General features: G+C 36.1%; 1 protein-coding gene across 1 annotated transcript; it reads left to right on the forward strand.

Annotated features, from left to right (window-relative positions):
• Nucleotides 1-476: 476 nt before the first annotated feature.
• On the forward strand, nucleotides 477-23,919 carry LOC132737221 (NADH dehydrogenase [ubiquinone] 1 beta subcomplex subunit 11, mitochondrial-like). Its single transcript, XM_060724487.1, has 3 exons — nucleotides 477-719; nucleotides 19,882-20,015; nucleotides 23,197-23,919. The coding sequence occupies exons 1-3, from the start codon at nucleotides 507-509 to the stop codon at nucleotides 23,345-23,347; spliced, it is 498 nt and encodes a 165-aa protein (XP_060580470.1). The 5' UTR covers nucleotides 477-506; the 3' UTR covers nucleotides 23,348-23,919.
• The last annotated feature ends 500 nt before the right edge of the window (nucleotides 23,920-24,419 follow it).

Genomic DNA, 24,419 nt, shown 5'->3' on the forward strand with positions numbered 1-24,419 from the left:
AAGGTTGGAACATTGTTAAAATCAGGACATAATTATAGTAATGACAATATTTTCACGGACTTTAATTACAGTCCGTGATATATCTAGGAACACGACTTCCTTATTATGTAATTCATGTTAATCTTGAAAGGGTTCATTGATTGAATAATTGATAGATAAGTTTTCGCCAGTAATGGATTGCCTTATATCACTACTCGATCGTAGCTATATAGCTGTCAGGGTGTATCAAAAATTCTCAAAATTTATTTATACCCTGATATTTAAAAAGTATTTTGTCCTTTTTGGTCCTTTGTCAACTTGATTCTTACCTAGTAGCGCATGTTACTTTTTTCTCTAAACTATATTGTGACCTAAGTAGCTACTGTATACATGTAACATTAACATATAATCAAAATAATCATTTACAAGTACGCAATCGATCTCCTTTTGTTCAGATACCGTCTTTTAGTTTGATACTTTCTTTAGGTTCATTACATCTTTGGGTTTTGTATGTGCTGTAGGACAAAATGGCGACCTTGCAACGGTTAGCAAGGCCTTGCCGACAAATTTTGAAGAATTATGCGCGTAATAGAGTGCCAATGAATTCTTGCAGAATGATAACTACTTCTGGCAAAAATAAAGACATTGCTTCAACTGGAAATGAATCGTTAGTTGAAAAATCCCAGGAACTGAAGGACCTAGAGGAGCATTTTGGCGATGCAAATCCAGAAAGATTGAAGGTTTTCATTTGTTTACACCTATCATATAGGTTATTTACATGATTAAAGACTCCTGCATTGTGTGTGTTTTAGTTTTATTTATACTGGGCGCCGGTTTCCCATATGTCCCAGACTAGTCGGCCTCTATTACGATTGCTGGTAACGTAGAGCCTGCAACGGAGGACTTATTCGCCTGCAACGTCGTCGATGTCGTAGAGCCGCGACGGAGGTCTTTTCAAGCTGTCGATCGTCGTAGACCTTCTCTAGGACCAAATTCTCTCGCTTGTTGAACAAATGACAATAGGAGGAAAGGCACCTCTTCCGGGAGCAGCAGCTCTCTTTAGGGCCACACCCTTCGTCGTTGGTTAGGTCACACCAGCTAAGTGACCTAACTAGGTCACCCATCTGGTGTGACCTATGCCTTCCGAGCGACGTGCACGCCACGAAGGGAAGTCGGAAGTATAACTCCTGCATGAAGGCACAATACAGTTTTAACATCCCCGGGTGTTTTCCGTTATTTAAGAATTCCTATGACGTATGTTATAAACGGAATGGCTACGGACTACGGGTCATTACGGCTAGCCAAAAGTTCTAGCTGTACGTGAGTTACATACGGCTAGCGAGAACACACTGTATATTGGCTAGCCGTACGGTAGTTTTCAAAATTATATGGTAGTTGAAAATGCATAAGCGAGGATTTTAACCAAGAAACAAAAGAAGAGATTAATCGCCTAGTCCACAGGAACTTGAAATTCTATCAATATTAATGATAATATCCAAAATATACCCCTATACAGTGTAAATAAACACAAGAAATGAAACGCCTTTTCCCCACCCAACATAATTTACGCCGAACAAATCAACAAAACAACGGATCAAAATAATCTATCGGGCCATTATGATAAACAATACATAAATGCGTCAAATACCACCGATAACTTTGATAACTTTTTAAAATCGCGTAGCTGTTTAGGAATAATTCAACATTTTCAGATTATTTCCCACGATCTGAGTTTGTAGCCGACTCCATTCCGTGACGTCACTGGATTTTGATCCGAGGAGTATAATATTTATTAAAATTTGTTTTAACATGTTCAAAAATAACAAGTTTGCAAGTAAAATACTGTCGAACTAGAACAAATGACTAATTTCTTTCTTACGACATGGCTGAATTTATTTGCTGGGCCATATCAAATAGAGTACTCAAATATTTTTTTTAAACAAAAGGATATGCTTTAATTAAGGCTCATTGATTGTGCTTTTATGGTCGATATTTATCTAAGTACTGTATTTAAGAATTATACAATTGTTTTTTCTTTTCACCGTTTTTTTTATGTTCTTTTTCTATTCATTTATGAATTCCACTCCGATCATGCCGTTATGAAAAAGCTTCTTTTGCCGTTATGATTATTTATTCGATCCATGTGCTTAATTAAATAATTCCTCTTTCAATTTCATACAAATAAAACAACAAATCATAAGCATGTAAAACCACAATGTTATAACTTATAACATGCAACTTGCATTAAATTACCTTCATATTCATTTAAATAAAATGAAGAATTTTTATTAAAGTGAACACACAAGAAAAAATGCAGGGACTTGGTCAAAATCCTCATTTAAAGACATAAAATAACATATATATGCATTTTCGACTTTCACATAATTTTGAAAAGTGCCATACGGCTAGACAATACAGTGTGTCCTGGCTAGTTGTACGTGACTCACATGCCCATATGGCTAGCCACTTCCTATAAAAATCTGTGTCAGTCCAAGTGTAAGTTTCAGGCTACAAATTATGTCATGACGGTCTCATCTCTTAGACCTGTGTGATTTCTTACTTTTGGGCTGTACAGTGGTAATTTGCCTGTACATAAGGATCTGTTCATAGTCAGTTTTGATATTAAAATATCTGTTGCATTGATTCCAGTGTCGTCCACGGCCTAGTGATTAAGGTCGTTGACTTCAAACCACTTGCCCCTCACCGCTGTGGGTTTGAATCCCTACAGGGACTTTGGATTCTTTCATGTGAGGAAGCTTTTCAGATAGCTTATGGAACGTCGGTGGTTCTACTCAGGTACCCGTTCCTGCCTGAAAAAATGCAAGGAGGGGCACATGAGGTCTTCCTCCACCAGTAAAGATGGAACATCGCCAAATGACCTATACTGTGTCGGTGTGACGTAAAACCCAAATCGAACAAACATTGATTCCATGCGAAAATCCGACAATATTATAATTTTTTACCACCTAGTGGAAAATTTTGACACCGAGGACGGACATACCCATAATTTTCATACTCAGATGCAGCAAACCTTGTCTATAACAATATAACAAAATATTATTTTACATGAATAACAAGATGAAACATATTTTAGGTCAAATCAATGCGACTAGCACCTTTGTGTCAGTCAGGTGCTTTGTATTAAGATGAACATTATAGTTAATGGCCATTCAATTTCATATGGGCTTGGCCGCTTTACTGCATTCTTATATGAGGGAACTACTTTTACATAAGACACTAATAATGTTTACGTAATACCAGAATACATGAAGAGTCAGTGTACTGGTGTCGTACACTTAAAGGAAAAATAAGAAAATTATTTTTTAGTTCAAAATTCTTCTTATTATTGATATTATTTTGAAAATTACATCTTTTGCCCATAAAAAAGTGCTGACCAAAACGTTTACAGTGTAACTTCTGAAAACCGAACACCCATGGGACTTGTCAAAAAGTTCGGATTTCAGAGGTTTCCGGAATTCAGAGGTTTATTATAATGTGGACAAGACTAAGCCACTAGATGTCAAGGAAAATGTGGCCATTACTGTAATATCATATATAATAGTATTTTAATCAAGATAAAGATGTGAATTAAAAAATACTTTTATATTTAACACTTTATTGATACTTATAATGTTGATACTTATATAAAACATACATATACAACGATTTTTTATTGTAAATAATCAATGTTTATGCATGTTAGTTACATATTTGCAATTTATTGTCATTTAATCCGCTAATAAACACTTCAAATTAACTGACCGCCATAAATTACTTTAATTAACCGCATCAATTCAAACATACAATTTCACAGTTTGTGATTTTAACGCGTGTCAAATTACACGATCACCGCTAATTAGTAAACAATCGATAGGGAGATTAAATCTTCCTGCAGAGTAAACATTCTCGATTTACAATGTATTTCACACCTTTGGATATTTCCGGTTTTTGGAGGTAAAATTGCATTGGTTTGACTCTAATTTTACGAAAATATCGTCCGGAATTCAGAATTTAGAAGTTCCGGAATTCAGAAGTATTATATCAATAGAAAATAGAAGGGAAAAAATCGGGACCGAAAAAATTGTTCGGTTTTTAGAAGTTTCCGGATTTCAGAAGTTCCGGAATTCGGAAGTTACACTGTATATCTTAAGTAGGTCATACTTCTACATGTAGGTGCGCTTGAATTTAAGCGACAGGAACGGGCCAAACATAATAAATAGTGGACTAGGTTCTGCACACATGGTCATTTTTAGCTCACCTGTCACAAAGTGACATGGTGAACTTTTGTGATCACTTTTCGTCTGTCGTCTGTAAACTTTTACTTGAAACAACATCTCCTCATAAACCGCTATGCCATCTTCTTTTAGAAAACCCCAAAGTGGTAGAGCTTAGATATTTGGCATGAAACATCTTCTAGTGAGTGTCTATCAAGTTTGTACAAATAAAAGCCCTGGGGTCAAAATTGGCCCCGCCCCAGGGGGTCATTGCTTTTCCTACTATGTATATAGTAAAAACTTAAAAAATCTTCTCTTAAAAAACCCAGAGATAGAGCTTAAATATTTGGCATGAAACATTGTCTGATGAGTTTCTACCAAGTTTGTTCAAATAAAAGCCCTGGGGTCAAAATTGGCCCTGCCCCAGGGGGTCATAATTTTTCCTTATATCAGGGCTCATCCTGGGGGGAAATTTTAGGGAGAAGTGACGACCTCGCGAAAATTAGGGAGAAGGGAAACAACCCAATGTGTATGCATTAACATGCATGGCTATACATCCTTTAATTATAATATAAACACAATTAACATCACTTATAATATTTCTCCAGTTTATTAATTAATAGTAGATTAATTCATGGTAGTATAAATTAAAAGTAGATTAATTATTTAGTAGTAGATCTGGCAATGGCATCTAAATGTTTTTGAGCTGCAAATATGAACATAAAAAATTATTTTTGATATCTATTGATCAGCTATTTATAAGCTTTCTCTAAATATGTGTTTATATATTTTCATGTACATTTGTTGATAATAATGTGTAAGAAAAGATATGATGATAAAATCAATTTCATATTTTTTACTTTTAATACTTTCCTCACCTTTAAAAGAAGATGAAGTCACATTGGATATTGACTAATAATATGAGCCGCGTCATGACAAAACCAACATAATGGATTTGCGACCAGCATGGATACAGACCAGCCTGCGCATCCGCGCAGTCTGATTATGATCCATGCTGTTTGCTATCAGTTTCTTTACTTGTTATAGGGTCTGTAAGCGAACAGCATGGATCCTGATCAGACTGTGCGGATGCGCAGGCTGGTCTGGATCTATGCTGGTCGCAAACCCATTATGTTGGTTTTTTCGTGACGCGGCTCATATCTGTTCTGGTAACAGAAATTTCTTACATTGTACAGAATGTTGTAATGTCACGATTATATGCATATAATTATGCTTATAAAACAATTTTCAAACATTAAAGAATATGTAAAATAAGTACTGCAAACATTTGTGCACATTATATTTGATCACTAAAATTACATACATTCATTTCTTATTGAAAAATTTGACTGAGAAATTGTAGAAAATTAATTTCTAATTACCTCCCTTTATTTTCATGAAATGTTAAATTCGGTAATATCTTTATAAATAATGCTTTTTAAAATTTACAATATTGATAAATCTTAATCTAAGCGTCATATTTACGACATTAAAACAAATATATATATTGAAACAATAAGAACACTTCTTTCATGACAAATTTTGTTGTCATGATATACGACCGATATGTAGTTTAGTCGGGATGTCTTACCCACGTGCGTAAACTGTGTCAAATTTGGCATTTCTACAAACAGAACAATGTCAAACACCCCCACTGTCTACAATATACCATTCGCAAGATTTTTGCGAATTGGCTTTCTTAAATTTTTGCGTAGGTGTAACTATCAGAATCAGTAACTTTCTTACTGCTCGGTTTCGGCATTTCGCCTTGTAGCCATGACGTGAGCGACATAACAATTTACAGTAAAAATTGATGTTAACAGACTGAAATCATTCAAAACTATGATTAAGTTTTTAATCCGGTCGCTGATCATTAATAAATTGATTATTTTTAATTGACTAACAGTTTTGTGATAGCCGTGAAAAATCCATTGCACATCGCCTTTACCCAGGTTAAAAACCCCCCATCGAAGTGCATCGTGTATATCAATTAGGGAAGATTGCACGTGTTTAGATAATCGGGGAAAAACAATGTATAATTATCGCCAAATCCCGTATTAAACTCGCAAAACTATATACCGTTTCGGGCCGATGCTCTCATTATTTACTGTTTAGAGTAGGCGGTCTATCGCTTCGCTTACAGGTAGAAGGGTAGTATAAAGCGACGCTCTGATTGGATAATGACAATTAGCGGTCGTCATATGGGCGGATACAATCTCTGCTCTTTACATCGCTAAGTAATTACTATTTGGGAATTAAGATTTTATCTGCGGTGTTGACTTCTCTTTGATCAATCGGAAGAGCGAAATTGGAATATACACGGCGAAGTTTTCGCCTGAATCGCCCTTCCGGATGAGCCCTGTATATGTATAAAAGCTTCTTTTTAAAAATCCGAAAGAGCTAGAGCTTTAATATTTGGCATGAACATTGCCTGATGAGTGTCTACCAAGTTTGTTCAAATAAAAGCCCTGGGGTCAAAATTGCCCCCGACCTGGGGGGGTCATTGATTTTCCTTATACATGTATGTATATAGTAAAAACTTAAAAAACCTTCTTTTAAAAAACTGAAAGAGCTAGAGCTTAAATATTTGGCATGAAACATTGTCTGATGAGTGTCTACCAAGTTAGTTAAAATAAAAGCCCTGTGGTCAAAATTGCCCCCGGCATGGCGGGGTCATTATTTTCCTTATATGTATATAGTAAAAACTCAAAAATAGAGCTTAAATATTTGGCATGAAACATTTTCTGATGAGTGTCTACCAAGTTTGTTAAAATAAAAGCCTTGTGGTCAAAATTTCCCCCAGCCGGCGGGGTCATTGATTTTCCTTATTATGGGCCCGTTTGGAAAACGGGACGTATTATGGGAACGCCCCTGGTGGTCGGGCGGGCGGCGTCCAATTTTGTCCGGAGCATATCTCCTACATGTATGGAGGGATTTTAATGAAACTTCATAGAAATGTTCACCACTATGAGGAGCAGTGTCGCGCACATGAACCAGGTCTCTAGGTCAAAGGTCAAGGTCATTGAAAAATGCTTGTCCGGAGCAAAACTTCCACATGTATAGAGGGATTTCAATATTACTTGGAAAAATGTTCACCATTGTGAGGCGGAGTGTCACGCGCAAGATTCAGGTCCTTGCGGTCAAGGTCACACATAGAGGTCAAAGTTCAGATAAAAATATGAAGATGTGTATATGGACCATTTAGTCATCATTTATTGAGGGATTGTAACACAAATGGTCATTATAAAGACTATGGCTGTGATACATATAATTTAGGTCAATATATACAAGGTCAAGGTCACTACAGATGATGAAATATCCAGATTTTGTCCGGAGCATATCTCCTACACGCATGGAGGGATTTGAATGAAGTTTCATAGAAATGTTCACCATTATGAGAAGCCATGTCACGCACATGAACCAAGTCTGTAGATCAAAGGTCAAGGTCACAGTTTGAGCTCATAGAAAAACGCTTGTCTGGAGCAAAACTTCTACATGCATAGAGGGATTTCAATATAATTTGGCACAAATGTTCATCAGTGTGAGGCTGAGTGCCGTGCATAAAATTCAGGTCCCTGCAACCAAGGTCAAGGTCACACATCCTGTGCATATCTTCCCTACTGATTTGTTTTAAGGTTCATTTAACAACACAGTGCCAAGAATAAAAACTTGCTTGCTAGATAACACTTATCCATAATGCCCCCATCTCCATCTAAAGCTTTCGTAAACGGGCGTATTTTGTGACTATGGCACCCTTGTATATATATAGTAAAAACTTAAAAAACCTTCTTTTAAAAAACTGAAAGAGCTAGAGCTTAAATATGTGGCATGAAACATCTTCTAGTGAATGTCTATCAAGTTTGTAGTTTGTTCAAATAAAAGCCTTGGCGTCAAAATTAGCCCCACCCGGGTCATTGTTTTTCCTTTTATGTATATACATTATGTAACAATGTAGTAAAAACTTAAAAAACCTTTTAAAAAACCCAAAGAGTTAGAGCTTAGATATTTGGCATGGAACATCTTCTGGTGAGTGTCTACCAAGTTTGTTCAAATAAAAGCCCTGGGATCAAATTTGGCCCTGCCCTGGGGGTATTGATTTTCCTTATATGTCTAAAGTAAAAACTTAAAAAATCTTCTTTTAAATACCCATAAAGCTAGAGCTTAGATATAAAGCACGAAACATCTTCTAGTGAGTGTCTACTAAATTTGTTCCAATAAAAGCCACAGAGTTAAATTGGCCCTGCCCCGGGGGTCATTGATTTTCCTTATATGTATATAGTAAAAACTTAAAAAATCTTCTTTTAAAAACCCCAAGAGCTACAGCTTAGATAATTATCATGAAACATCTTCTAACGGATGTCTACAAAGTTGGTTTAAAAAAAGCCCCTGGCCGCCCCAAGGGCCTATATACAGGTGAGCGATTTCAGGGCCATCATGGCCCTCTTGCTATACAGTAAGGTAAAGTCCAGATAAGATATATTTTTTTGAAAATAAGATATATTTTTTTTGCAAATTTTCAGGACTTAAAATGAATTTAATACACATTTTTATACGCCCGTTTGAAAAACGGGACGTATTATGGGAACGCCCCTGGCGGGCGGGCGGTCGGGCGGGCGGCGTCCAATTTTGTCCGGAGCATATCTCCTACATGTATGGAGGGATTTTAATGAAACTTCATAGAAATGTTCACCACTATGAGGAGCAGTGTCGCGCACATGAACTAGGTCTCTAGGTCAAAGGTCAAGGTCACACTTAGAGCTCATTGAAAAATGCTTGTCCGGAGCAAAACTTCCACATGTATAGAGGGATTTCAATATTACTTGGCACAAATGTTCACCATTGTGAGGCGGAGTGTCGCGTGCAAGATTCAGGTCCTTGCGGCCAAGGTCAAGGTCACACATAGAGGTCAAAGTTCAGATAAAAATATGAAGATGTGTATATGGACCATTTAGTCATCATTTATTGAGGGATTGTAACACAAATGGTCATTATAAAGACTATGGCTGTGATACATATAATTTAGGTCAATATATACAAGGTCAAGGTCACTAAAGATGATGAAATATCCAGATTTTGTAAATAGAATTTAATCAAAGGGAGACAACAAAGTTATTACTTTGTTCATAAATGACTTACACAATTACTCCCCTTGATCTACTTTCACTTTCAATTCTAAAAATAGAATTTAATCAAAGGGCATAAAATAATCCTCTTTCTTGGACTTGATTATGTTCTAAAGAATGTAACATTTATTTACACATGTTTCATTCATTGGTCAAGATTCTTAACTGTGATAACTATGGTGTTCTGTAGACTTGGTATTTGTTCATTAAGATCATACAGTAATTACCTTATCAAATGTAAATACTTTCTCATAGAAATTTAATTATATTTTAATTTTCAAGTAAATATCAGTTCAGCTCATTCAAAGATTAAGAATTGTAATGAAATGTATTTACCTAGAATAAAATCTTAAATCAGAATTTTTTAGTTATTAAATTACAATTACATGTACTTTTTATACGCCCGTTTGAAAAATGGGACGTATTATGGGAACGCCCCTGGCGGTCGGGCGGCGTCCAATTTTGTCCGGAGCATATCTCCTAAATGTATGGAGGGATTTTCATGAAACTTCATAGAAATGTTCACCACTATGAGGAGCAGTGTCGCGCACATGAACCAGGTCTCTAGGTCAAAGGTCAAGGTCACACTTGGAGCTCATTGAAAAATGCTTGTCCGGAGCAAAACTTCCACATGTATAGAGGGATTTCAATATTACTTGGCACAAATGTTCACCATTGTGAGGCGGAGTGTCGCGCGCAAGATTCAGGTCCTTGCGGCCAAGGTCAAGGTCACACATAGAGGTCAAAGTTCAGATAAAAATATGAAGATGTGTATATGGACCATTTAGTCATCATTTATTGAGGGATTGTAACACAAATGGTCATTATCAAGACTATGGCTGTGATACATATAATTTAGGTCAATATATACAAGGTCAAGGTCACTTAAGATGATGAAATATCAAGATTTTGTCCGGAGCATATCTCCTACATGCATGGAGGGATTTTAATGAAATTTCATAGAAATGTTCACCATTATGAGAAGCCATGTCACGCACATGAACTAGGTCTCTAGGTCAAAGGTCAAGGTCACACTTAGAGCTCATTGAAAAACGCTTGTCCGGAGCAAAACTTCCACATGCATAGAGGGATTTCAATATAACTTGGCACAAATGTTCGCCATTGTGAGGCGGAGTGTCGCGCACAAAATTCAGGTCCTTGCAGCCAAGGTCAAGGTCACACATAGAGGTCAAAGTTTAGATAAAAATATGAAGATGTGTATAGGGACGATTTAATCATCATTTATTGAGGGATTGTAACACAAATGGTCATTATCATGACTACGGCTGTGACACATGTTCTTTAGGTCAATATATGTAAGGTCAAGGTCACTAAAGATGGTGAAATATCCAGATTTTGTCTGGAGCATATCTCCTACATGTATGGAAGAAATTTTATAATACTTTATGGAAATGTTCACCACCATGATATGTATTGCTCCATGCATGATCCAGGTCTCCAGGTCAAAGGTCAAGGTCACACTTAGAGCTCATTGAAAAATGCTTGTCCGGAGCAAAACTTCTACATTCATAGGGGGATTTCAATATAACTTGGCACAAATGTTCACCATTGTGAGGCTGAGTGTCGCACGCAAAATTCAGATCCCTGCGACCAAAGTCAATGTTACACATAGAGGTCAAAGTTCAGATAAAAATTTGAAGATGTGTATAGGGACCATTTAGTCATCATTTATTGATGGATTGTAAATGGTAACTATCATGACTACAGGTGTGACACATTTAATTTAGGTTAATATTTGCAAGGTCAAGGTCACTGGAGATGATTAGATATCCAGATGTTGTCCGGAGCATATTTTCTACATGCATGGAGGAATTTTAATGTTACTTTATAGAATTGTTCACCACCATGAGAGGTAGTGCCCTGCACATGAACCAAGTCTTTAGGTCAAAGGTGAAGGTCACAGTTAGAGCTCATAGAAAAACGCTTGTCTGGAGCAAAACTTCTACATGCATAGAGGGATTTCAATATAATTTGGCACAAATTTTCATCATTGTGAGGCTGAGTGCCGTGCATAAAATTCAGGTCCCTGCGACCAAGGTCAAGGTCACACATCCTGTGCATATCTTCCCTACTGATTTGTTTTAAGGTTCATTTAACAACACAGTGCCAAGAATAAAAACTTCCTTGCTAGATAACACTTATCCATAATGCCCCCATCTCCATCTAAAGCTTTCGTAAACGGGCGTATTTTGTGACTATGGCACCCTTGTTTTTATTAATACAGTATACACCAGGTGAAAAAGGGGAAGATGCTGGTAGGGAGGGGAAAAAATATACGAAAAAAGATAATTTGGGGAAAAAACTTGGCTATTTACCAAGGGAAAGACACCGGCAATCGTGTCAATTTGTTAGTAAAAAAAACAAACCCTGAGTATACAAACATTTATTTCAAGGCATAGTAGCACACAGAAAACATTTAACAGCAACAGAAACATACTTTTTTACAACTTGTGGGTAGTAAACACAAGCATAAACATTTATTATTGAAAGTTTTTTCCATCTATTTAGTTATGATTTGTTGGATTAAGAGTTATCTTTTATAATGATCTTAAAATAGAAATTAGCATGGTTTACTTGCTTTTATGTGTGACCTACAAAGTCATGTACATGCACATTTATTTACATTTTCGTCTGCACTCTCCAGGGAGTGGCTTGGATGCAAGACCCCAGATGATGTCATATCCTGTTGAAAAACATGGCCAGAATGAAAACTGAATAAATTCATTTGATTTTTCAAGAAAAAAATGAAATATGGGAAAGTGTGCGGAACCGGGTCATATACAGTGTGGAACCGGGTACACTGACTCTAGATACAAGTGTATTAATATGAATAAACCAAAGCCTCTAATTTAGCTCTTTGACAGAAATTATAACATTATTATTTAAACCCATCGGCACGCCGCAGCTACACATTTTATGTTTTTAATACACTTAAAACTGCACACTTTCAGCTGCACTCGACACAACCACACACTTAATACGGTGTAAATGTTTTATATGATATTTAAATTGAATCCACCCATCAGAGAACATAGGTGGGAACCATAATAGGACATGGAAGCAGATTATAGTTCGAGTTACTGTGAAATTAGGCAAAGCCTATGAACAGCAAAGTTGGTTAAAGTAATCTTTCATTTTTATTTTACATTTTTTTTATTTAAAGTGCCATTCTGTATTTTATGAACTGCTTATGATTGTTATTTCTGGTTCCCTGTCCTATTATGAGTATTATGTTTCCTCTAGAAGTGCGCAGGCTTTTATTCTTATCTTGTAAGTCGGAAAGTTGCGATTGGCATATGACCCATAATTTCAATTTTTAGCTCACCTGAGCATGCTCAGGGTGAGCATTTAGGATCGATGATTGTCCGTCGTCCATCCACATTTAGTTCGTTAACACTCTAGCGGTCGCATTTTTGCCTTAATCATCATCAAACTTGGTCAGGATGCTTATCTAGTTGATAGCTTGGATGAGTTCGAACATGGGTCATCTCATATGAAAAACTAGGTCACCAGAGCTAAAATAGAAAAACCTTGTTAACACTCTAGCAGCCACATTTTTGCCTCAATCATAATCAAACTTGGTCAGGATGCTTGTCTAGGTGATAGCTCGGATGAGTTCGAACATGGGTCATCCCGGTGAAAAACTAGGTCACCGGAGCTAAAAATAGAAAAACCTTGTTAACACTCTAGCGGTCACATTTTTGCCTCAATCATAGTCAAACCTGGTCAGGATGCTTGTCTAGGTGATAGCTTGGATGAGTTTGAACATGGATCATCCTGGATGAAAAACTAGGTCACCGGAGCTAAAAATAGAAAAATCTTGTTAACACTCTAGTGGTCACAATTTTGACTCAATTGTCATCAAACTTGGTCAGGAAACTTGTCTAGGTAATTTCTCGGATGAGTTCAAACATGGGTCATCTCGGATGAAAAACTAGGTCACACCGCCCAAATATGGAAAAACCTTGTTAACACTCTAGTGGTCACATTTTTGACTCAATTATCATCAAACTTGGTCAGGATGCTTGTCTACGTAATTGCTTGGATGAGTTTGAAATCGTATGTGAAACTAGGTCACCGGAGCTAAAAATAGAAAAATCTTGTTAACACTCTAGTTGCTACTGTTTTGATCCAAGTATCCTGGCAATTGGTCTGAAAGTTTGTTTTGATGATTTCTAGGTCAAGTTTGAATACGGGTCACCTGGGTAAAAAACTAGGTCACACTGCTCAAATATGGATAATCCTTGTTAACACTGCAGTAGTCACATTTTTGACTCACCTGTCATGAAACTTGGTCAGAATGCTTGTCTAGGTAATTGTTCGGATGAGTTTGATGGTTCAGGTGAGCGATCTTGGGCCATCATGGCCCTCTTGTTGCAATACCTCCAGCAATAGTTTTCAAAACCATCACTATCTGGCAGGTACTCGCGTTGCTGTAAAGTTCAACTTGCTAGCAGGCTGCTCTTCTGGTTCTTTTTGAATACTTAATATATACCGGTTTCATTGAACTCAGATGCAAAAAAATCATGGAAAAATGATTAATATTGATTATTAATTAATCATTAGAGACAAAAATATATATTTATGATTACTTTCCCTAATTAATGCAAACTGAATGAGGCCGCTATTAAGGGCACTTTTCAAAAGTACAAAATATTTGCCTTCTTTATTCATTGAGAAAAATGACCAGTATACCGACCAAGTCTCTAATCCGGCATTGCGACCACTTCTGTCAAACATTTGTCAAATCATTAACCTGTATAACGACCAATTATGCAACATAATGACCACCTAACACAATGTGTTTATTGCCCCATTGACAGAATCTTTTAACAAATACACCGGGTCAAACGAGGTCATTATCTGTCTTGGTTTATTGGACGCTTGATTTACACTTGATTTTACCTTTAGCATTCAACCGGCAGCATGATTCAACTAATTTTGTCAGTAATTGCATTTTAATTTATTTGTTGATGGAAAGTATGTGAAAACTTGCTAATTTCACCAAGGATTGTTGGATTTTATTTAGATATGCAATTAATGGTTTAATGAGTCTGTTGGTCTGCGTGAATGTTATAAAATTAAACAAATGAAATTATGCAGCAAATCAAGGACTTAATATATTTTGGAAAAAAATGTTGAAACCTCTGTGTTCTTTTAGTTTGCATTCTTATGAAACTTTAAATCATTGCTTGCTTAGTCTATCAAAAATTGTATCATGAAAATATAAAATTAATATATCATAATTATATTTAAAAGTTTAAATCTAAAGAAAGATTAAAAAAACCTATATCAATGTCTGAGACATGAGTACATAAACATTTGGTTTAGTTGAACTGCATAAGTTCTGAAAGTGGCTTAATCACTATTAAGACCAGTTCACTATTAAGACCACTTTGAGTCAGTCTCGTTAGTGGTCTTAATAGAGGGAATTTACTGTATACAGAAATCAACTTGAAAAAGCAAGATTGAATAATTTAATATTGTGAGTCACGAAACAATTCGGAATAGATATCATATATGTTATCAATATCATAACTACCAATTGTAACTGAAGGCTCATTAATTAACGTTAGCATTTTACTATTAAAACTAAAAATGTTACAGTTACTTGTTTTAATTTCCTTTAATAATGATGACCCCTATTGATTTTGAGGTCACTAGGTCAAAGGTCAAGGTCATGTGGACCGTAAATGTAACAATGGTTTCCGCTCTGAATATCTTGCCACTTATTTATCACAAAGTCTTCATATTTCATATACGGATTGGTCATACCTAGTTTATGACCCTAATTGATTTTAATGTCACTAGGTCAAAGGTCAAGGCCATTATCTTGAAAACTGTATATCACTAAGTTGTTATATTTCACATATTGATTGGTTATAACTAGCAAATGACCGTATCAATAATGAGGTCTATAGGGCAAAAGTCAGGGTCACTGGGACCTAAATTATCAGAATGGTTTCCATTCATTATCTTCAAAACTACTTGTTATCAAGTCTTTGTGCTTCACATTTTAATTGATCATCACTAGAAGATGATTTTGAGGTCACTAGGTCAAAGTCACAATAACCTTTAATGGTTTCCACTTATTCTCTTGACACCAATTAGTTACCAAGTCCTCATATTTCACATATTGGTTGATCATGACTAGTAGATGGCCTTTTTGATTTTGGGGTCACTAGGTCACAGGGGCCTTATATGTCGGAAAAGTTTCCGTTCATGATCTTAAAGGGGTTATTAGCTCACCTGTCACAAAGTGACAGGGTGAGCTTTTGTGATCGCTTTTCGTCCGGCGTCCGTCTGTCGTCCGTCCGTAAACTTTTACTTTAAATGACATCTCCTCATAAACCACTAAGCCAATTTCATCCAAACTTCACAGGAATGTTCCTTTGGTGGTCACCTTTAAAAATTGTTCAAAGAATTTAATTCCATGCAGAACTCTGGTTGCCATGGCAACCAAAAGAAAAAACTTTAAATATCTTCTTTTAAAAAACCCAAAGAGCTAGAGCTTAGATATTTGGCATGAAACATCTTCTAGTGAGTGTCTACCAAGTTTGTTCAAATAAAAGCCCTGGGGTCAAAATTGGCCCCGCCCCAGGGGATCATTGATTTTCCCTATATGCATATAGTAAAAACTTAAAAAATCTTCTTTAAAAGAACCCATAGAGCTAGAGCTAAGATATTTAGCATGAAACATGTTCTAATGGGTGTCTACCAAGTTTGTTCAAATAAAAGCCCTGGGGTCAAAATTGGCCCCGCCCCAGGGGGTCATTGATTTTCCCTATATGCATATAGTAAAAACTTAAAAAATCTTCTTTTAAAGAACCCAAAGAGCTAGAACTAAGATATTTAGCATGAAACATGTTCTAATGGGTGTCTACAAAGTTTGTTCAAATAAAAGCCCTGGGGTCAAAATTGGCCCCGCCCCGAGGGTCATTGATTTTCCTTATATGTGTATATTAAAAACTTGAAAAATCTTCTTTGAAAAAACCCATATAGCTAGAGTTTAGATATTAAGCATGAAACATCTTGTAGTGAGTGTCTACAAAGTTTGTTCAAATAAAAGTCCTGGGGTCAAAATTGGCCCCGCCCCAGGGGGTCATTGATTTTCCCTATATGCATATAGTAAAAACTTAAAAAATCTTCTTTTAAAGAACCCAAAGAGCTAGAGCTAAGATATTTAGCATGAAACATGTTCTAATGGGTGTCTACAAAGTTTGTTCAAATAAAAGCCCTGGGGTCAAAATTGGCCCCGCCCCGAGGGTCATTGATTTTCCTTATATGTGTATAGCAAAAACTTAAAAAATCTTCTTTGAAAAAACCCATATAGCTAGAGTTTAGATATTAAGCATGAAACATCTTCTAGTGAGTGTCTACAAAGTTTGTTCAAATAAAAGTCCTGGGGTCAAAATTGGCCCCGCCCCAGGGGGTCATTGATTTTCCCTATATGCATAAAGTAAAAACTTAAAAAATCTTCTTTTAAAGAACCCAAAGAGCTAGAGCTAAGATATTTAGCATGAAACATGTTCTAATGGGTGTCTACAAAGTTTGTTCAAATAAAAGCCCTGGGGTCAAAATTGGCCCCGCCCCGGGGGTCATTGATTTTCCTAATATGTGTATAGCAAAAACTTAAAAAATCTTCTTTGAAAAAACCCAAATAGCTAGAGTTTAGATATTAAGCATGAAACATCTTCTAGTGAGTGTCTACCAAGTTTGTTCAAATAAAAGCCCTGGGGTCAAAATTGGCCCCGCCCCAGGGGGTCATTGATTTTCCCTATATGCATATATTAAAAACTTAAAAAATCTTCTTTTAAAGAACCCAAAGAGCTAGAGCTAAGATATTTAGCATGAAACATGTTCTAATGGGTGTCTACAAAGTTTGTTCAAATAAAAGCCCTGGGGTCAAAATTGGCCCCGCCCCGGGGGTCATTGATTTTCCTTATATGTGTATGGCAAAAACTTAAAACTCTTCTTTGAAAAAACCCAAATAGCTAGAGTTTAGATATTAAGAATGAAACATCTTCTAGTAAGTGTCTACAAAGTTTGTTCAAATAAAAGCCCTGGGGTTAAAACTGGCCCCACCCCAGAGGTGTCATTGTTTTTAACTATATATATGTGTATAGTAAAAACTTAAAAAATCTTCTTTTAAAAAACCCAATGAGCTAGAGGTTAGATTTTAAGCAGGAAACATCTTTTTGTTGGTGTCTACCAAGTTTGTCCAAATAAAAGCCCTTGGGTTTAAATTGGCCCTGCCAAAGGGGGGGGCGGAGGTCATTGTTTTTTGTGTCGCCTCTACGGAGTAGTGGCGACATATAGGGATCACTTCTCCGACATCTGTCTGTCCGTCTGTCTGTCCGTCCGTCACAAAACTTGTCCGGACTACTACTCATAAACTACAGTGCAATATCATCCAAACTTTACAGGAATGATCAGTACCAAGTCTAGTTGTGCATATTGTCAGCATTTTCCGGTTCAATGATTTTTGTCAGAGTTATGGCCCTTTAATAATTTTTAATTTTAAAGTTTGTCCGGACTACTCCTCTTATACCACTAATGCAATTTCAATGAAACTTTACAGGATTGATCTGTAGCTCAAGTCCTTGCGCATATTGCAAGGGTTTTCCGGTTGAATGATTTTTGGCCGAGTTATGGCCCTTTGATAAAAAGGTTTCTTTTTCTGTGTGTTGCCAGATACACAAAAGCTTGTCCGGACTACTCCTCATAAACTACAGATGCAATATCATCCAAACTTTACAGGAATGATCAGTACCAAGTCTAGTTGTGCATATTGTCAGCATTTTCCGGTTCAATGATTTTTGTTTGAGTTATGGCCCTTTAATAATTTTTATTTTTAAAGTTTGTCCGGACTACTTCTCTTATACCACTAATGCAATTTCAATGAAACTTTACAGGATTGATCTGTAGCTCAAGTCCTTGCGCATATTGCATGGGTTTTCCGGTTGAATGATTTTTGGCTGAGTTATGGCCCTTTGATAAAAAGGTGTTTTTTTCTGTGTGTTGCCAGATACGCAAAAGCTTGTCCGGACTACTCCTCATAAACTACTGGTGCAATTTTATCCAAACTTTACAGGAATGATCAGTACCAAGTCTAGTTGTGCACTGTCCGTCTGTCTGTCCGTCTGTCACAAAATTTGTCCCAACATGAAATTGGCCATCATGAGGCGACACATATGATTACTGATCGCTCTTGTCATTATATGTGTGTAGTAAAAACTTAACATCATGAAACATCTTCTAATGGGTGTCTTCCAAGTTTGCTCAAATAAAAGCCCTGGGGTTTAAACTGGCCCCGCTCCGGGGGCCTATATACAGGTGAGCGACCTCAGGGCCATCATGGCCCTCTTGTATATTTTTGCCAATGTGTCTGTCTGTCCGTCAGTAGACCGCATGGTAACCGCCTCCGTGGTCGAGGGGTTAGAGTCGATGACTTCTAATCCAGTTACTCTCTGGCGTGGGTTGGATCCCTGGGAGATGCTTTTGTAGTTTAGCATGGAGGATTAAGGTAGTCTAGTACTGGTGTAACTCTCCAGGAACGATGGTTAGGAAACTACCCGCCTATACATTGTATGACTGAAATACTGTTGGGAAAAGGCGTAAAAATGAAACAAACAAACAAAGACCACATGGTTTCTGCTGATTATCTTAAAAACTATTTATCACAGAGTATTCATATTTCACATACTGATTGGTCATAACTAGTAAATGACCCATTCTGATTTTGGGGTCACAAGGTAATATGTATTCCTTTACATTATGAGTATTTTTGTGAAACAGACAAAATTTCCCTTTTTTTCAGTTATGTGACAGTGTTTTTTTTCCACTAATATATTCGGCGAAATTTGGCCCCATTCCCCCCTCAAGATAGTAGGTTTTTTCCCCCCCCTCTAAGCCAAAATTTCCCCCTATACAGCAGCCCGAATCTGCCTGCAATGGATGTCTTTTTCTTTTTTTTTGCAACTTATTGCCGAAAAAAGTTTTATGTTATGCCTGTAAGAATTACTGTTAAGCAAGGTTGTTTACAAATTGTTCTCAGGTAGGTAAGGAGAGCGCCCCAACAAATTTAACATGCGACACTTCGATATTTTAGATCCGTATATTAAGAAAAAGTGACGTATTTTAATCTTGTGTTGCAAGAGTTGCTCCCCTTTTCTACCGGAAAGAAAGCAATGTTATATAAATAAACAAATCAAATTCCCCATTCTATTGCAATTTCCCGCTCCAAAGGGCACCGACTCCCTTCCCCAAAAAGTGGGGAAAAAACCCCCACTGAAATTCCCTACCTGAGAATCATGGCCCCAGTCCCCTTTATCAGTATATGGTACATTGCAGCTTCAGCAATCTCCTCTTCAACTACTGAGTGAATTGGTAAATGTTTTTGACAAAATTTTTACTCAGAGACAAAAATCAGGGCTGAGGGGCATATGTGTTTATCAAACATACGTTCTTGTCTGTAATTGTTCTAATGTTTTGCCCATTCACTTTTCAAATTTTGTAGTATGACATAAATTTGTTTCTTTCAGAATTGGGTACCGTATGGTTGGCATCTTTCTGACAGAGAAAATGACACATTTAATATGAACCTTGTAAACTTTGCAATGTTCACAATTACCATTGTTTTTGGAGCAGTTTATATAGCTTATGAGCCGGATACTCGGTAAGTAAACATTTACATGATATTAAGGGATTGTCTGTGGGTGGAGAGTTGTATACAATATCTTCTGTATTAAACTCCTAGATATTAAGGGTTTGTCAATCAAATTGTCAGAACTATTGACTTCAAGTACACATGGACTACATAATGATGTTATGTATGATTATTTTGAGTTTCTTTTCAAAGAAAAAATCTGATCTATTGCTTCGGTCATCTGTTGCCATCTAATATCTGTACCATTGGTCATTAGTGTTTTTTATTTCTTAAAGGATTGTCTTCATACTTGGACACAACAATCCTTTGGACAAAACCTATAAATAGACCAGACTGCATTTGACCTTGACTCATAAATAAGGTTGACCTTATTCATCTTCAAGGTCAAACTTCTGAATCTTGCTTGATTTTTAGCTCACCTGAGCTAGCTCGAATTGTTGAATGTCTGTCCTCTGTCCACATAAATTATGTTCCTTAACACTCTAGTGGTCACATTTTTTACTCAATTGTCATTAAAATTGGTCAGGATGCTTGTCTAGGTAATTGCTAGGATTAGTTCGAACATGGGTCATTTTGAATGAAAAACTAGATCTCAGGAGCTAAAAATATAAAAATCTTGTTAAAATTTTAGTGGCGACTGTTTTGATCCGAATATCCTGGAAATTTGTCTGAAAGGTTGTTTTGATAATTTCTAGGTCAAGTTGGAATATACAAAAATGTAGGTCACCTGGGGTCAAAAGCTAGTCCAAATATGGAAAAACCTTGTTAACACTATTGGTCATAATTATCATCACATTTTTTCAGGATGCTTGTCTACTTAATTGCTTGGATGAGTTCAAACATGGGTCATTTTGGATGAAAAACAAGGTCACAGGAGCTAAAAATTGAAAAAGTTTTGTTTACACTCTTAAGTGGTTACTGTTTTGATCCAATTATCCTGGAAATTGGTCTGAAAGTTTGTTTTGATGATGCCTAGGTCAAGTTTGAATATGGGTCACCTTTGGTAAAAAAAAACTAGGTCACTGCCCGAATTTGACACATTTTTGCCTCAATCATTTACAAGCTTGGTCTGGATGCTTGTCTAGTTAATTGCTCGGATGAGTTCGAACATGGGTCATCTCGGATGGAAAACTAAGTAACAGGAGCTAAAAATAAAAAAAAATCTTGTTAACACTCTAGTGGCTACTGTTGGTAAGCAAGTTTGCTTTGATGATTTCTAGGTCAAGTTCGAATATTGGTCACTTAGGGTCAAAAGCTAGGTCACACTGCCCAAATATTGAAAAACCTTGTTTACACTCCAGTGGTCACATTTTTGACTCTGTTGTCATCAAACTTGGTTAGGATGCGTGTCTAAGTAATTGCCATGATTTCATTTGGTCAGGTTAGCGATATAGGGCCATCTTGGCCCTCTTGTTGCAAGTTGTTTTTGCTATAATTGGTTCTAACCCTGTTATTCAAGAATGGATTATCTTCACTAAAATCATCAAAATAAGATCTTCATGTATGTCAAACTCAAATTGACCCCCTGAAGGTTAAATTATTGAATTTTCACTGTTTTTTTTTCTATTATTGACTGTAACTTGGTAATTAATAAATGGATTATCTTCAAACTTTGATAAAACAACTTTGGACAAGATATTGACCTTGAGCTTTAAATGACCTTGACTGTCAAGGTCAAATTATTGATTTTTTTTCAGTAACTGGCTATTACTTTGTTATTTAACTACATATGATAGAAAATAAAACATCTTTTATGTCAGGACCTTGATGAATATCAAACTCAAATTGACCTTGACTGATGTTTGACCTTTACGTTGAAGGTCAAATTTTTTTATTTTCACTGATTATGGATATAATTGGCTGTAACTTTGTATTGGTGGTGGAGTTTGTAGTTTTCACTCGGTATCACAGCAGTAAGTCACATTAATTTACCAGAGCACTTCTGTACATGCCAAAGCAGAGGTACAATTCAAATGACAGCTGAAAAAATTTCTTGATCAATCACAACAAAAGTGACCTGCACCGTCCAGGAATCGAACCTTGTTTGCCTATTCACAGTCCAATGCTCAACCTATTGAGCTAATAGCTGTAACATTTTAATTAAGTAGTGGATTATATTCATACTTAGACAAAACAACCTTTTGGACAAGATATTTTGAAAGGTTGAATTGACCTTGAGCTTTGTATGACCTTGACCATCAAGGTCAAAGTATTGAATTTATGTTAAGTTGTCATAATTTTGTTTATTTGAACACATGACAAAACTGACATGATGATTAATTCAAATATGACCTTGACTTTTGAACAGCCATTTTTAACTAGGTTTTCTGAAGGGAAATTGGTTATTAAATTACAATTTATGTTATGTCAGAGGGTACGCGGCTTGGCAGATGTAAACAATTTTCTTCTGTGCTGAATTCCCAGAGCTTTGATACTTATCATGTAGCATTTCCATGTGCACCTCTACAAAATATTTATATAAGTCATACCTTTGGGGGTCAAAAATTGCTTGTCATGAGGGACATTTATTTTGCATAGACTTGTAAGGTAAAAATGTCTTCAAAATCTTCTTTTCAGAAACTATTATGCTAAGAGCTTAGATATTTGGCATGTAGCAATTACCATGTGATCTTTAATTTGACCCATCCCTAGGGTAACTTAGTTTATATAGACTTTCATAGGAAATTAAATATACATTTAATCTTTCTTTAATCATGGAATTGCAATGTCCAGATGTGAGATATTTGGCATGTAGATTTCATTGTCAAAAAGTAATTTAAGTCATGCTTCTTGGACATGTGCTAGCAGTCATTTAGTGAAATAGACTTGCAAAGTAAAAGTACCTTGAACAAACTTTTTCAACGACTACAATGTCCAGAGCTTAGAAGTTTGGCATGTAGTGTCACTTTGTGGTCGCCCACAAAGTTATATAAATCATACCAGAAGGGTCAAATTTGGCCCAGTCCCTTAGGTAACATAGTTTATGTAGACATATACAGGAAAAAACATTTAAGTCTTCTTTTGTTTACATAGACAAAGTATACATGTGAAGTAAAAATGTCTTACTGACAACCCTGGATATCCTTAAATTGATAATTGACATTTTCCAAGATTGAAGCTGGACTGAGTTTAAGTCCGTTTTAGAAATTTGGCAACTTGAGGTTTCAGATGTCATATTTTTTATTTACAGCTTGAGGGAGTGGTCTGCAAGAGAGGCATTTTTAGAATTAGACAGAAGAGAAAAGGCGGGATTACCTTTAGTCGACCCATATTTAATACCCCCGGAGCAAATTGAACTGCCATCCGAGGAAGAGATTGGAGACACTGAAATTATCATCTAATTTGTTAATATAGACGGTTTATTATATGTGTGAAAACTGTGACAAGTTACTAGGTAATCTGTTGGAGGTTTAAAAAAAAAAGTAATTTTGACTTTAGTAGTAAATAAAAAGCTTTTTAGAAGATTTGTTAAAGAGTAAAAATGATATGACAAGAGTGTTTAGGATATTGTTTGATATATTTCATGTGTTTTGAAGTATAACTAGTGTAATGGTCTAAATTTGAACAGGTCTTGGTACCTGGGAACATTTTCGGCATACGTAATCACATTTGCTTAAGAATTTTGAAATGTTACCGTATTATTATAAATATTGAACTGGTCAGTGTACAATTTTGTGCTATAAAATACATGTTATCAACAATTTTCTTGTAATTTTGATGTTGAATTAATGTTTGTTGGTAAATAAATATTCAATAATGTTAAAGAGCAAGTTAGTTACACAGAAAGGAAAACTCATCTTTGAGAAAACTTGAAAAAATAGCATCAAATGACGTGATAGAAAGTCTCTATTCTATTTATGGATTTGATCTTGATGAAGTTTTCGTAATAAAAAATGTTTTATGATAAATTTCCTACTCTTTGTTGTATTACTTGTGCAGTTTGTGTCCTCTGCTACAGAGTAGCGTGGACATATAGGGATCACTTCCTGTTGTTTCTCTGTCCCTTTTTTTCTTACTACCAAATAGGGATAGGGGGGCATCTCTTACTGTCAACAGAACATTTTCAAGGTCAATAATATTTGTCAGATTTATGGCCCTTGTATATGATTTTGATTTTTAAAGTTTATCAGGACTTCTTCTCTTAAACTACATTGTGTAATTTAAATGAAACATAACAGGGTTGCTCTGCACCTGTACATACATGTATTCAACGGGTTTTCCAGTTGAATGAGTTTTTGCAGAGTTATGGCCCTTGAATAAAAAATAAATTTTTACCTTTATTTTTGTGTAGCCTGCTACATAGTAGCTGTTACATACTACACAGTAGTCAAAACTGATAGGGATCGCTTCTCTGTCTGTCTGAATGTACATGTATTTGAGCTGCGTCACGACAAAACCAACATAGTGCGTTTG

Source organism: Ruditapes philippinarum, unplaced genomic scaffold (assembly GCF_026571515.1).
Source record: "Ruditapes philippinarum isolate M1 unplaced genomic scaffold, ASM2657151v2 ctg3297_1_1_1_1, whole genome shotgun sequence".
Taxonomy (NCBI): Eukaryota; Metazoa; Mollusca; class Bivalvia; order Venerida; family Veneridae; genus Ruditapes; species Ruditapes philippinarum.

Bases quoted from the DNA above. Each gene is read 5' to 3' on its own strand.
- LOC132737221 (XM_060724487.1), top strand. From the start codon at position 507: ATGGCGACCTTGCAACGGTTAGCAAGGCCTTGCCGACAAATTTTGAAG. The intron at 720-19,881 runs GTTTTCATTTGT...TGTTTCTTTCAG, and splicing joins CAAATCCAGAAAGATTGAAG to AATTGGGTACCGTATGGTTG. The intron at 20,016-23,196 runs GTAAGTAAACAT...TTTTATTTACAG, and splicing joins GCTTATGAGCCGGATACTCG to CTTGAGGGAGTGGTCTGCAA.